This window comes from Bos grunniens, chromosome 5 (assembly GCF_055505025.1).
Source record: "Bos grunniens cultivar Pamir isolate PY7600 chromosome 5, Bosgru_T2T1.0, whole genome shotgun sequence".
Taxonomy (NCBI): Eukaryota; Metazoa; Chordata; class Mammalia; order Artiodactyla; family Bovidae; genus Bos; species Bos grunniens.
This window is the reverse complement of record NC_141169.1, coordinates 49,845,876-49,858,568: the sequence shown is the minus strand read 5'-3', so window position 1 is coordinate 49,858,568 and position 12,693 is coordinate 49,845,876. Positions and strand designations below refer to the sequence as shown.

Below are 12,693 nucleotides of genomic sequence, written 5' to 3'. Positions count from 1 at the left end.
GGGCGCGGGGAATGGGGAGAGGGGAGGGGGCGGGGAGAAGGACTGCAAGATCCAGAACAAACCAAGTCGCTAAGATTCAGCACAAGTACCATAAACACCATCCCCAAGACACTCTCTTTCCAAGTGTCTACATAATCATATCTTCCCTAAAAATGATGGAGTTTTGTTTGACTACTGGGTTTTGTTTGACTAAGAAGTAGAGTCTCAAAATTAGCATACAATGTTAGGAGATGGGGGACTTCCAGTAGATACCAAGTGTAATTGAAGAATTTGAGAGAATTACCTCTCTCTGGTTTTTATACAGCCAAGAATTACAATGTATACTGTGAGCCCATCACCATAAGGATGTCTAGAAACATTAGCATTTCAAGATCCTAAGATGGTACTGCTTTTATCACTGAGTGTAAACCTAAAGATTCATTTATGCATTGGAACAGAAAAGGCTCTGCCAAGACCAAGGAAATCAGTCCATAAATCACAGCCTCACAATTTATTTGGGAATGGTCCTAGGATTTAAGTATATAGACATTTTGATCAAACAGAAGGCCCTAAAAAACTGAGGCATGAGATTGAGGGATATCATGTCTTGAACCTGCTTATTTTTAGGTCTAGAAACTACCTAAAAGAATACGGGCTCCCAGGACTTCAGACAGACATTTAAGCCCTGATGTTAAAAGAGTTCATGTAAGGCTTTCAAAAGAAGACTGGAAGCGTACCAGATAGCACCCCAGACCCATCTAATGAGCAGCCCTGAGAGCAGAGAACGCTTCACCTCGATTTGCCCCTCATCCCCCACTTCCCTAACAAGGAGTAAGCTGGGATGAGACCTAGTAACACTAGAGAATTCACACTTAGCATCTTTCCAATTTCACATGGGGAAACCAAGGCTTAGTCTAACCAGTCTTAAAGCCAGTAAGCGGTCTTCCTGAGTCCCTGCTCAGTTCCGTTTCCCCTGAATCATGCTATGTCCTTTCCATTTTCCTACCAACATTTTCCTTTGTTAAAGCCCGAGAACTTCCACCACCAAATCTAAAGCTAGGTTAATGTTCCTCCAGAGGAGAAGACCTCAACAGCCAGCGCTTAGCATCCGCCCATACCACCTGCCCCTGCTCTCCTCAACAGCCAACACAAAGTTAAAGCCACTGCTCAAATGTGCCCTGTTCTGGCCACCAGGCTGTTGCCAGCTCAGCTCATTATGCTCAACTCACCACCCCGTGACCCTCACACAGAACCTGCACTGAGACAACTGCGCTGCCAGCACAGGATGAATCAGCCACCATTGCTGACACTGTGTTAGAGGCAAGCTGGAAATTTCACACTTCTCACACCACAACTGCCAGTACAGAATGTCATAAGCCATGGCATAAGCACAGATGACTTAGTATGTTAATTTCTACTGCACAGTAAAGTGATTCAGTTATACACATACAGAGATACATTTTTTTTTTAATATTCTTTTCCATTATGGTTTATCATAGGATATTGAATGCAGTTCCCTAGGACCTTTTAAAAATTTTTTGTTTTATATTGGAGCATAGTTAACAATGTTGTGTTTTTCTTTTGTTGGCTGTACTGCATGGCTTGTGGGCTCTTACTGCCCTGACCTGGGATGGAACCCAGGCCCTTGACAGTGAAAGCACCAAGTACTAACCACCGGACCACCAGGGAATTCCCCCAAACCCACGGATTTTTGAGAACAGTTAACTTTCAGACTTGGTTCTGCCACTTACTGTGTAACCTTGGTAATATCCATTCACACAACTTGGATGTCCACCATTGTACGTTAAGGGCTAGGTATTCTTTTTTTCATTGAAGTACAGTTGACTTAGTATGTTAATTTCTGCTATACAGTAAAGTGATTCAGTTATACACATACAGAGATACATTTTTAAAAAATATTCTTTTCCATTATGGTTTATCATAGGATATCGAATGTAGTTCCCTAGAGTACATAATAGGACCTTTAAAAATTTTTTGTTTTATATTGGAGCATAGTTAACAATGTTGTGTTAGTTTCAGGTGTACAGCAAAGTGATTCAGTTATACGAATACATGTATCTATTCTTTTTCAAATTCTTTTCCCATTTAGGTTATTGCAGAACATTGAGGAGAGGTCCCTGTGCTATACAGTGGGTCCTTGTTTATTCACTGCATAAGCAATTGCTTACATCTGCTAATCCCAAACTCTCACTAAGGGTTGGGTAGTCTAAGTTCGGATAATACCTCTCAAGTAGGGACTCCTGGAGTCAAAAAGACATACTTAGTCAGGTGTGTTAAGTGTGAGGCCAGCTGGGAACCTGGGAAAGGCACCCACTCTCTGTGGGGCAGGTATCTGCCTTGATGTCCCAGAGGAGAGCCCTAAACCAAAGCCCCAGAGGACACTAACTTAGCCGAGTGAAAGGAGCATGAGGTGGGCATGCAGACAGAAGCGGCCAGCCGCGCAAAGGTAAGGGGGTGAGAGAGACGCCTGGCCCAGGTAGGAAGTGAAAGGGGTTCAGCACAACTGCCACCTTCTGCCCATGAACCAGCTGATCTCCTTCTTCTCCCGGTGCCTTCACAGGCACTGTCCCGCTGCTGAGGACGCCCTCCCACAGATCTCCACGTGACTGAAGCCTTCCAATACCTGAGTCTCTGCCTAAATGCCTCAGAGGCTTTCGCTGATGAATGCAGCTCAAGTATCTGGCTCCCCCTTGACACAGGGAGTTAAGAATTAACCTTCCAATGACAGCTCTTGCTGTGACTCCCAGGCTCCTCATGTAGTGTGCTGGCACAAGAAGATACCTGTCTGAACCGTAGTCATGGTTGAGTGTATGAATTCTGGTTAAGCACACATCAGCCAGACTGCCAGAGTTCAAATGCAGGGCTCTGCTATTCTTTAGCTACACCATCTTGGGCAAATCACTGAACCTCAGTTACCTCATCTATAAAACGGGGATAACTGTATTCATATCTCAAAAGGCTGTGAAGGTTAAGTGAGTTGGTATAGGCAGTAACACTTGGAACAGCACCTGCTGCATCCTAAGTATTCAATAAAGGTTATTATTGTTGAAATGGCTTCCTAGGACCTGGTTTCACTTAAATGACTTATAGAAGATGAAGTTTCTGATTTTAGTGACACTGTCAACTTGAAGAAAAAAGGAACAGTCTGTTTCCTGGGCAGCTGGCTGACATCTGTGCTCATCAGCCTCCCTCCTCGCACAGATGTCGTCCCATTAGCCCTCTTCCTGGGACATGCACATGGCTACAGATGTGCCTCCTCAATACACTCCCAACACCCAGAAAAAGCTCTTATGGTTGAATGGTCTTCCAATCTTGTCCACCTCTCCTGAAAGGAGATGTCCGTTTAGAGGGTAATGGATTTGTAGTGGAAAAGTGACTGGCTTTAGAAATGTGGGTCTTGAGAGGAAAAGAAAATTCAGAAGGCAGTTATGAAGGCCACTTTAAGTTTCTGAGAGAATTTTAACAGAATTCCAATCAAGAGCATTGTGAAAGGAAACAAGTAAATGGCAGACATTTAAACAAAGTAAACATTAAACCCTCAAATCAAATTCAAGTACACAGGATTCCTAGAAATGCTGGCCTATCTTCCAATTTTAGCTTAAATGATCCATTTTCTTGATTTTTGTTTGTCTCTCTCACAGAGCTCAGACTGAAATTGTGCTATCCAGGAAGACAGTAAACATAACTGGTAGAGCCTATCAATTCTTCTCTCTCAAGGTCAGACCAGAGAGTTTGGATCAAGGTGCCCATCATCTGCCTCAGTATTAAAACCAAGTATGAAACCAGATGGAAATGGTAACAAAAGAATAATGTGATCCTTTATGACAATTTTAGGAAAGAGAATCAGTAAAGCAGAAAGGCATTAGTAAGGAAGAGTCCCACAGAGAGGGACTAAATTCTCAGAAGACAAGCTTTCTGTAGCCTTATATGCAGAGGGAGCTCAGACCAGGTGGACATCAGCCGGGAATACCTGGGAGCAGGCTGGATTGAAGAATCAGAATCTGCATGTCAACAAGGCCCCCAGGGGATGCGCACACAGAACAAAGCCTGAACAGCCTGGCTCGACAGGGCTGTGGGCTCCAGCCTGGGCTGCCTCTCAAGGGTCATTGTTAACTTGAGGGAAAAAAAAGCAGAGACAGCGTTTCTAGTCCAGTCCAAGTGATTCAATCCAAAACTTTGTGGATGTTGAGCCTTTCACTTTCACTTCCAGGAGGTAGTTTTAACGAGCACCCTGGGGAAGTGCAGTCACCATGTAAAGATTCAGTCTTAAGAGACAAGCAAAAGCTATTCATGCTGATGTGATACGTATACAAGGGGAAAATACAGCGAAGAGTGGGTGGCCAGCAGTTTACTGTTATTATATGTCAGACAGTGAAAGACAAATACTATAAGATATCATTTATTTGTGAAATCTAGCAAATACAACAAACTACCAAATATAACAAAACATGGATATGGAGAACAGATACAGACACAGAGAACAAACAAGCGGTTACCAAAGGGGAGATGGGAGGAGGAGGAGAAATACAGGAATGGAAGGTTAAAAGGTACAAAGTATTAGGTGTAAAATAAGCTACACGGATATACGGTACGACACAGGATATACTGTACAATACAGGATATACAGCCAATATTTACAAGTAACTCAATGGAGCATGGCCTTTAAAAACTGTGAATCATTATACTATATACCTGAACTTACAGAATTATTGTACATCAAGTATACTTCAATTAAAAAAAAGAAAGAAATAAGAATCACCGTTTGCAAAGCTTATAAATACACTTGTAAAATCTTAAGCCAATCAGCCTTTATCCTCAAAGGAGGAGAGACAGAATAGGTCTCCTTTTGGGAGGAAATGCTTTCTTTTCTCAGGCAAATACTACCTGTACACGGCATCACCGTATCAGGAACCTACCTTGCTTGTCTGATTTGGTTTGATCCCAGGCCCTCGAACCAATAGTGGAACTTTGATATCAAACTCATACAGCTGTCTTTTGTCTATTGGCAAAGAAAACTGTCCTGGAGAAAAAAATGCATAGGGTAAAGATGGAGCCAAGATAGAAATGTCTCTCACGCATGCATTCATTCAATCAACAGTAAAAATAAAAAATAGCCTTGTTTTACTAATTATGGTGTCTTAGCGAAGAGCTTAAATCCCCCAGGGTCTCTAATTATTACAAGGCAGGAAACAGTGAGCTCATCTTCTTTAAATAAATGTCCCGAGGAACTCCCTGGCCTTAAATAGGCAAATACAACAAAAGGAATGACTAGAAAGTATTGAAGCACAAATATACATTATTTATGTATGATACTCCACCTGATCACAACTGAATGAAGTTAGTCTTAAAGCTGTTAAATAAAGGAACAAAACCATTTATCCAGCCTTTCCTGAATAAACTGTACCTCAAGATAGCCAAACAGTTGATGAGGCAAATTTCCTGAGGAATTCCAGCTAGTAAATTCAAAAGGAAGGACAGAGTTATGAAGTCAGATTTTTCAGTTTCTGAGGGAACTGATTTACGCACAATCATCAATGGACGTTTCAGGCACAAGAGGTTCACAGGAGGAGCTCAGGTTGGTCCACATGAGCCATCAATCAGAAACAACATCTCTAAAGTGAGGCAACCAGACACCCAGGCTTCATGATGTAAAGCAGTAAGAAGTACACAGCAGCATCAATAAGAAAGCATTCTTGTTGAAAAACACACAGTTCTATTAAGACTCTCGCTCTAACTATCAATCTATAGAAAATGCTGAGTATAGATAAACAAGTTATCACATATGCAATTAGCCACATCTAGAATGTGATATTCTAAAGGACAAAAGACCAGTTTCTCCGATAAATCAGTGGCAAGAGACAGCCTTACAACACATAAAAAGTAAAGGTAGCGTATGGGTTTTATGTAGGTTCTGATACGTAATCAACTACTCAGAGGCACAATCAAGTGCTGACGTATGGAATCACCATGTCTCGAGTGCCTTCAGAAACTTCTGGCTAAAAAAGAAACATGCAGAAGGAATGAGGAATTCAAAAGACTGGCCCTGTGTCACTGAAAATTAAAGCTAGACAACGAAGGTTAATTTACTAGTCTTTACTTTGACTTTAAAAATATTCATAATAACACATGAAATGCCTAATCAATCTGCTCCTGTGCAAATATCAGATTAATTACCTTCAAGTTTAGGAAATTTAAGAGTGGAGAAAGAAGAAAATACTGATTTTTAGCTAAAGAAGGTCCAAGTAAAAAGGATGAAAGTCAAGGACACGGGGTTGACTCATATGGCAGCTGTGAAAAGACAAAAGCCACAAAAGAAAAACCACACATACCAAAAACCTAATTTCACAAGAAAGTTTTTCCCCAAGGCAACCCTCTCTTGGTCTTCCTGTGTAAAATGTCATACCCCTATTCTCTAAGATCCACTTATCTTTTAAATCAAGTTTAGTTTCTCACCTCTTTCATAAAGCCTGCCTCCAACCCATCAAGCTTATTCTCTGCTTAGACTCCTTAGAACACCACATAACTTAGCCTGTCAAATGGCAAGTAATGAACCTGGGTCTTTCCCCAAGGGAATGAGTTGGCCTTCTAACCAGAGGAGCCCTGATGGCAAGACCCGCCCTCTGGCCTATTCACCCCTGCAAAAGGACAGAAGCTCCCAGCCAGCGCTACTGACTGGGTGAGAACGGAAAGGCACTTCACCAAGGTCATGGTCTGCCCCTTACCTGTGTGATAGCCATTGTCTGAGGTATAAAAGATGTAGGTGTTGTTGAGCTCCCCATTGAACTCCAATCGCTTGACCAGCTTCTCCACAAGGTCATCCACTGAGAGCAGAGTCTGCCACCTGAATGTGAACAGAGGGCAGCAACAGCACCTCAGAGACAAAGGGCTGAGGTACTGCCATCTTGCCAAAACAGCAAAAGCCAAGTCCAAACAGGCTCCTAAACCCAAAACACCCCCAAACTCCCTCCCAAAGAAACCCCTCAAAGCCACTCTTCCCCGAAAGCTCCAATCCCATATTTCCTTTCTTTCATTGCAAAACACAGATTAGAAAATTCCAGAACACTCCAAATTTAACTGATTCCACAGAAATAAATTAGGCTTTTTAAAAATGAATTAGCTTTATTATTTATCATAACTGGTGATGAGAATGAAAGACTATTGGTGTTGATGTATGACAGACACCAACACAATATTGTAAAGCAATTATCCTTCAAGTACACAAACAAACAAACAAAAAACCCACTACCAGAAGGCAAACTTGTCAAATCAGCACTGATTGACAGAGATGAATTCAGATGGACCTGTGCTGCAACAGTGTTTAATGGACTAAAATGGGCCAACAAACTGTAGTCATGGGTCAAAGCTTGACCACATTCTTTCTGTTTTCAACTGTGGTACAAGACATAAAATATTACTGTTTTAACAATCTGTAAGTGGATAGGTCAGTAGGGTTCAGTATATTCACAGAGTGAAACCAATCTCCAGAACGTTTTTCACCTTGTGAATCTGAAACTCTACACCCCCAAAAACGACAACTTGTTGGCTGTTTTTATATCAAGTTTTACTGGAACACAGCCATGCTCATTCATTCTCATACTGTCCAGGGCTGCTCTACACTCCAACAGCAGAGCTGAGCATCAGCAACAGACACAAGATGGCCTACAAGCCTGTAATATTTACTATCTGCCCCTTCACAGAAGAAGTCCGCCAATTCCTGGTCTAAAACTAAATACACCGTAAGAGAAAGTAATGAACTTTTAAAAACCTGACTTAAAAGAATTTTCTCAAAAACTCAAAACAGCAAAGGCAGATATTTTGCTCTAGTCTAAGCCTTTGGGTCTTATGTAATTTTCTTTAGACATAGTGAAAAGAAAAATTTCAATCAAATGGCTCCAATATGTAACATTTTAACGAGTCAGAAGAATGGACTGTTTAATCAGTCCTAAGGGCCAAAGGCCACCTTACTGCTAAATGCGGAGACCCCCTATTAGAGTCTCTCCCACCAACTTGCTAAGCTCTGATTTTTTTCTCACAGATAACCACATGGTGCAGTCCTCTATTCATGGGTTGCTTCTGAGGGTCCTCAAAGACCACCCAGACTGAGAAAGGAGCAGCTCTTACCTTTTCCTAAATGCATTATCTAAAAACTGTATTGAAGAATTAGTCATTGGGGTCTTGGCTTGCCGAATTAACCAGTGCTTGTTCTAAAATTTAAAGAAAAAAAAAAAGTTAGCACCAAGTCACCAGAGTCAAAGTACTAGAGTAGATAAAAGGATCACTTGATACTTGAGCAAAAAGGAACTAACTGGAGCCTGTTTAAGCAACTTCAGATTTTCCCTCCACCACCCACTCCCACCTCCCTTCTCTGTGTTTGTAAGGAAAAAAAAAACATTCTGCAAATTATCACTTATTTTTTAGCTTCTTCCCAACCCCTCCCTAACAGCAGAAGGCCTGGGATCCTTCCTGAGCAGCATAAGACATTTAGAGAAAGATACTGGAAACTGACTAGATTACATTTGTAACTTGGAATCTGTGCTTGAGTCTGCCACTCAAACTACAAAAGGGTAAATACTAACTTTACCTTCCTCTAAGTTTTGCCTAATAAGTTATCATTCTATTCCCCTCTATCTTCCTACCTAAGGTATAGACCTTGGGGGAAAAACCTTATCATAGCAATTTTCTAAAACTTCAAATCCAAATCTAGAGGCTTCTTCTCATTTAAATAAAGAAGTTTTTTTTTTTTTTAATTGCCAAATACTTTTGATTTTCATCTCCCTATTCATACAACCCTAGGCTGCCACCATGCAAACTATGATCCTCAGTCTTCTTTAGTTAGTATGCTTGAAAAATGCTATACAGCATGTTCTCCTATTGCAAATTCATGTTAGAACATGAATAACTGAGAAATTCTATAGCACAGTGACGTATTTAACCTTAAGCTGCTAAGCTTACTTAGCCATGGGAACTTGTGTGTACTTCTTTTGGAACAGAGAGAGACCAGCCCTTTGGTTTAAAACTCAATTCACTCAGTTTTAACATCATACACACCAAGCACAGCCTACCATGTGCCAGGCAACGTGCTAAATGTTTCTATGTACAGACTCTTGAGAGTCCCGTGGACAGCAAGGACATCAAACCAGTCAACCCTAAAGGAAATCAACTGTGAACATTCATTGGAAGGACTGATGCTGAAGCTCCAATATTTTGGCCACCTGATGCAAAGAGCCACCTCCTTTGAAAAGACCCCAGTGCTGGGAAAGATTGAAGGCAGGAGAAGGGGACAACAAGAGGATGAGATAGTTGGATGGCATCACCGACTCAATGGACTTGAGTTTGAGCAAACTCCAGGAGATGGTGAAGGACAGGGAAGCCTGGCGTGCTGCAGTTCATGGGGTCGCAAAGAGTCAGACAGGACTGAGAAACTGAACCACAACAACAACTTCAATCCATTCAAGAGTTGCATGAGAGGTCAGGATCTCCCACTTCAGAGGGAAAAACGGAAGTTAAGCCTCTTACTAACCGTCAGGTCACTTAGTTAGAAAGCGGTAGTACTGAATCTAACTCCAAGACTCATTCTTTCTACCACCTCACGAGTAACTAAGACTTCAGGGAAACAAGCATCAGGTGGTAGCAGTCTTCAGTCTTCGAACCAGTGAACTGCCCATCTCCTGGACCGAGGGAGGGCTAAGTGGCACTGGAGGCAAACAGCATTTAGGTCACAGCCCTTTATTACACTCCTTGCTCTGGCTCACTTCTCCATCCAACTTCCCTTCCCAATCACATTACGCTGTGTCACCACTTTTTCCTATGCCTCCACCCAGAGGAGAATGCTGCAGGCCCCATTCAGCCCCAAGGGACACATCTCGGCCACTGCCGGGCAGGAGAGCCAGCGTGGAGGTTATCAGCAGGGACTGTAGGCAGGAAAGACAGCATTTCTCTACCACTCCCCGTGGACTCTCGAGCTGCTCGCCCAGTGCATGGCAGGAAACTTACCTGGACTCCTGAAGCACGTGTATACTACCTAGTGTGCTAGAGACAGGCACAGTTACCTCGAAAAGACTGAGAAGGAAGACCAACTACATGACTCAAAGGCCTCCTGACCAGTGTATTATACACGCAATCACATCGAGCCTGGCTTGATGCAAGGCTGAGGGGAAGTTACCGTTCCATGGATGTTGAAGTTCTTGTTTCTTGGTGCAAAGACGTTCTGGAAGGCGTTTTGGTATTGAGGTGCAGCCGTCCATGGCGAATGAGGCGCTGGGGTGGAGATCATCATGAAGAATGGCTCGGAGTTGGACTTGTAGTCCAGGAAGTCCAAGGAGACATTGGCCTGACACACAGAAAGATTGGTCACCTCACCCTACCCAGCAACTGAGGCCTAGACAAGTATCTGTTCTCTGTGAAAGGGGTGCAGGGGCCTATGCGCTTCTCGCAGTTGTGGCACACAATCTACGGCACAGTCACTTGCAAGCGTGTTGCTGGAACGAATCATCTAGCTTTCAGGCAAACGCGTGAAAGTACTGGAAAGCACACCCCTTCTTAAGAAAGCCCGAGAAGGAAATGGCAACCCAGTCCAGTGTTCTTGCCTGGAGAAACCCCATCGACAGGGGAACCTGGCAGGCCACAGTCCCTGGGGTCTCCAAGAGTCAAACAAGACTGAGCAACTAACGCTGACGATTTTACATAACCTAAAAGTTGTTATGCCTCCCATGAGGAAAAAAAGAATAATTTGGCCATTTTAGTATTAATTTACATTAATGCAGCTCAGAGCATAAACATTTGATGCTTTAATGAATATAAAACAGAGTCAACCTAATTCACAATAGGGGGAAAAGTGAATTAAGTTACCATAATCTTACAAAAATGCTGGCATCAAGAAGGATATCCTAAGTTATCCCAGCTGAAGTTAAGCTAAATGAATAATATTAAGTCCAAATATGCCACACCAGGGTTTTAATTTATCTGGACTTAAATTTTTCATTTGCTTCTCTGGAGACAGTTTATGAAAATCAAAGCTTCTCACATACATACATGCTATATTTTTAATTGTTCTAGTTGATGTACATCTTCATTTCTCCCCAACATGAAACTCAAAAGACACTATCAATTTCCTACCATCATCCCACCCATCTAACTTCACTTCAGCCCCGTCAGAAACTCTGTGGTTTCTCCAACACGCCAGGCACACCCATCTCAATACCTTCACACTTTTTGCTTCCTTTGCCTATGGCACTCTTTCCACTGATCTGTATAGCTCATTCTCATCTCCTTTAGGATTTTGCTTAAATACTATTTAAGTATCTTCCATGCTCTGCCTTATTGCTCTAACTCATCACCATCTAACAAGACAACACACATATGTGTAAATAAACCCACCCCTAAAAGGTGACCTCCCATAGAATCGGGGACTTTGCTTTATTTATTGCTTAGTACTAGCTCCAAGGGGTGCTGAAGTACTTGGTGAATGAATGCCCTTTGGGGGGTTGTCATTAGAACCATCTTAGACAGGAAAGGAGAGTCCCCAATTCATGTTCCCATCTCAGTACTTTTTTTAATATATAATACTCAATGCCTGGAGAACCTCCCTGCCTCTATCCCCTTACCCTCATGATGAAGCTGTCATCCTGCAGCCTGTGAGTAAAACTGGGGTCGAGAGTAGGAACCCTTACAGTGTAAAACCTCTTCAAAGTAATCTCCACAGTTTTAGAGATTAGCCTTTGGAAAAGGGATTTGCTGCTGGAATTTCAAAAACATTAGATCTGAGCCTGGCTTAATTACAAAGAAAAACACTCTCAGGAATCTTTAACCAGCTGAAAATATTCTTCAGCAGTTAGATCAAGTTATTATTCATGCTACTCAAAGTGAACAAATATAACTAAAGGTTTCTGAGGCAGAGTCTTTAGTTAAACATGAGCTAAACTGCAAGGACAGAGCTTCCGGAACTCACCAAGACATCTGTCAGGTAGTCCACACTGTAGTTCTCACCATGCTTCCGTGCCTTCCCATTGATAGACAGGGTGTAATTATAATATTTAGAATTCTTTTCCTATTAAAGAGAGGAAAGTGAGTTGTCTTTTTTTTAAATGAGGCCAGCATACAAAATGAAAGTTGGAAACCATACTGGGCTAAACCGTACTCTGCTTAAACAGTGGTAAGACATAAAAGGTAACTGCTCAAGTCAATACTGAATTAGACTTCTTGACTACGGTTTTATTAACTACGAGTAGAATTTCAATAATATGTTTAGTTAAAAAAAACCAGAAACAGATCCGGTAGAACAGCAAAATATGTTGCTAAACCTTGTGGAATGCAAGAAAAATATCTCACAACAGAGTGACTCACAAATCAACAGACTTTCAAGGAGATGAAATGGCCAACCGTAAATGCAAACCAAGTAACGCCAATATCAGAGCTACAGTAGAAAGTAGACAAGCATCTGTAGGGTTGTGTGTAACTGTCGCTGACTTCACTGTTCACTCACCAATGCATACCAGTAACTCCAGCCCAGAGGAACGTGTCCGAGTCCACCTGCATCTGGGGCTCCATACTGGAAAGCAAGACAAGCAATGCATTAGAAGTTCATGGGATGGGACCAGACCAGAAAGAAACACGAAACTTGTCAGAATCTTTTTACATCAGTGCCTGAAACCCAGTTAAGTGCTCAATTCCCACAAGTACAAAAATCAATTGAAA

The 12,693-nt window shown here is 42.1% G+C and overlaps 1 protein-coding gene across 1 annotated transcript in view; it reads right to left on the bottom strand.

Annotated features, from left to right (window-relative positions):
• Positions 1–12,693, bottom strand: part of GNS (glucosamine (N-acetyl)-6-sulfatase) — a 49,752-nt gene that overhangs the window by 20,373 nt on the left and 16,686 nt on the right. The window contains exons 4-9 of the mRNA XM_086400204.1: positions 12,482–12,547; positions 11,948–12,046; positions 10,163–10,330; positions 8,122–8,204; positions 6,723–6,841; positions 4,917–5,020 (exon numbers count right to left, since the gene is read on the bottom strand). Coding sequence (XP_086256330.1) covers positions 4,917–5,020; positions 6,723–6,841; positions 8,122–8,204; positions 10,163–10,330; positions 11,948–12,046; positions 12,482–12,547 — 639 coding nt within the window. The remainder of the gene's footprint in view (positions 1–4,916; positions 5,021–6,722; positions 6,842–8,121; positions 8,205–10,162; positions 10,331–11,947; positions 12,047–12,481; positions 12,548–12,693) is intronic.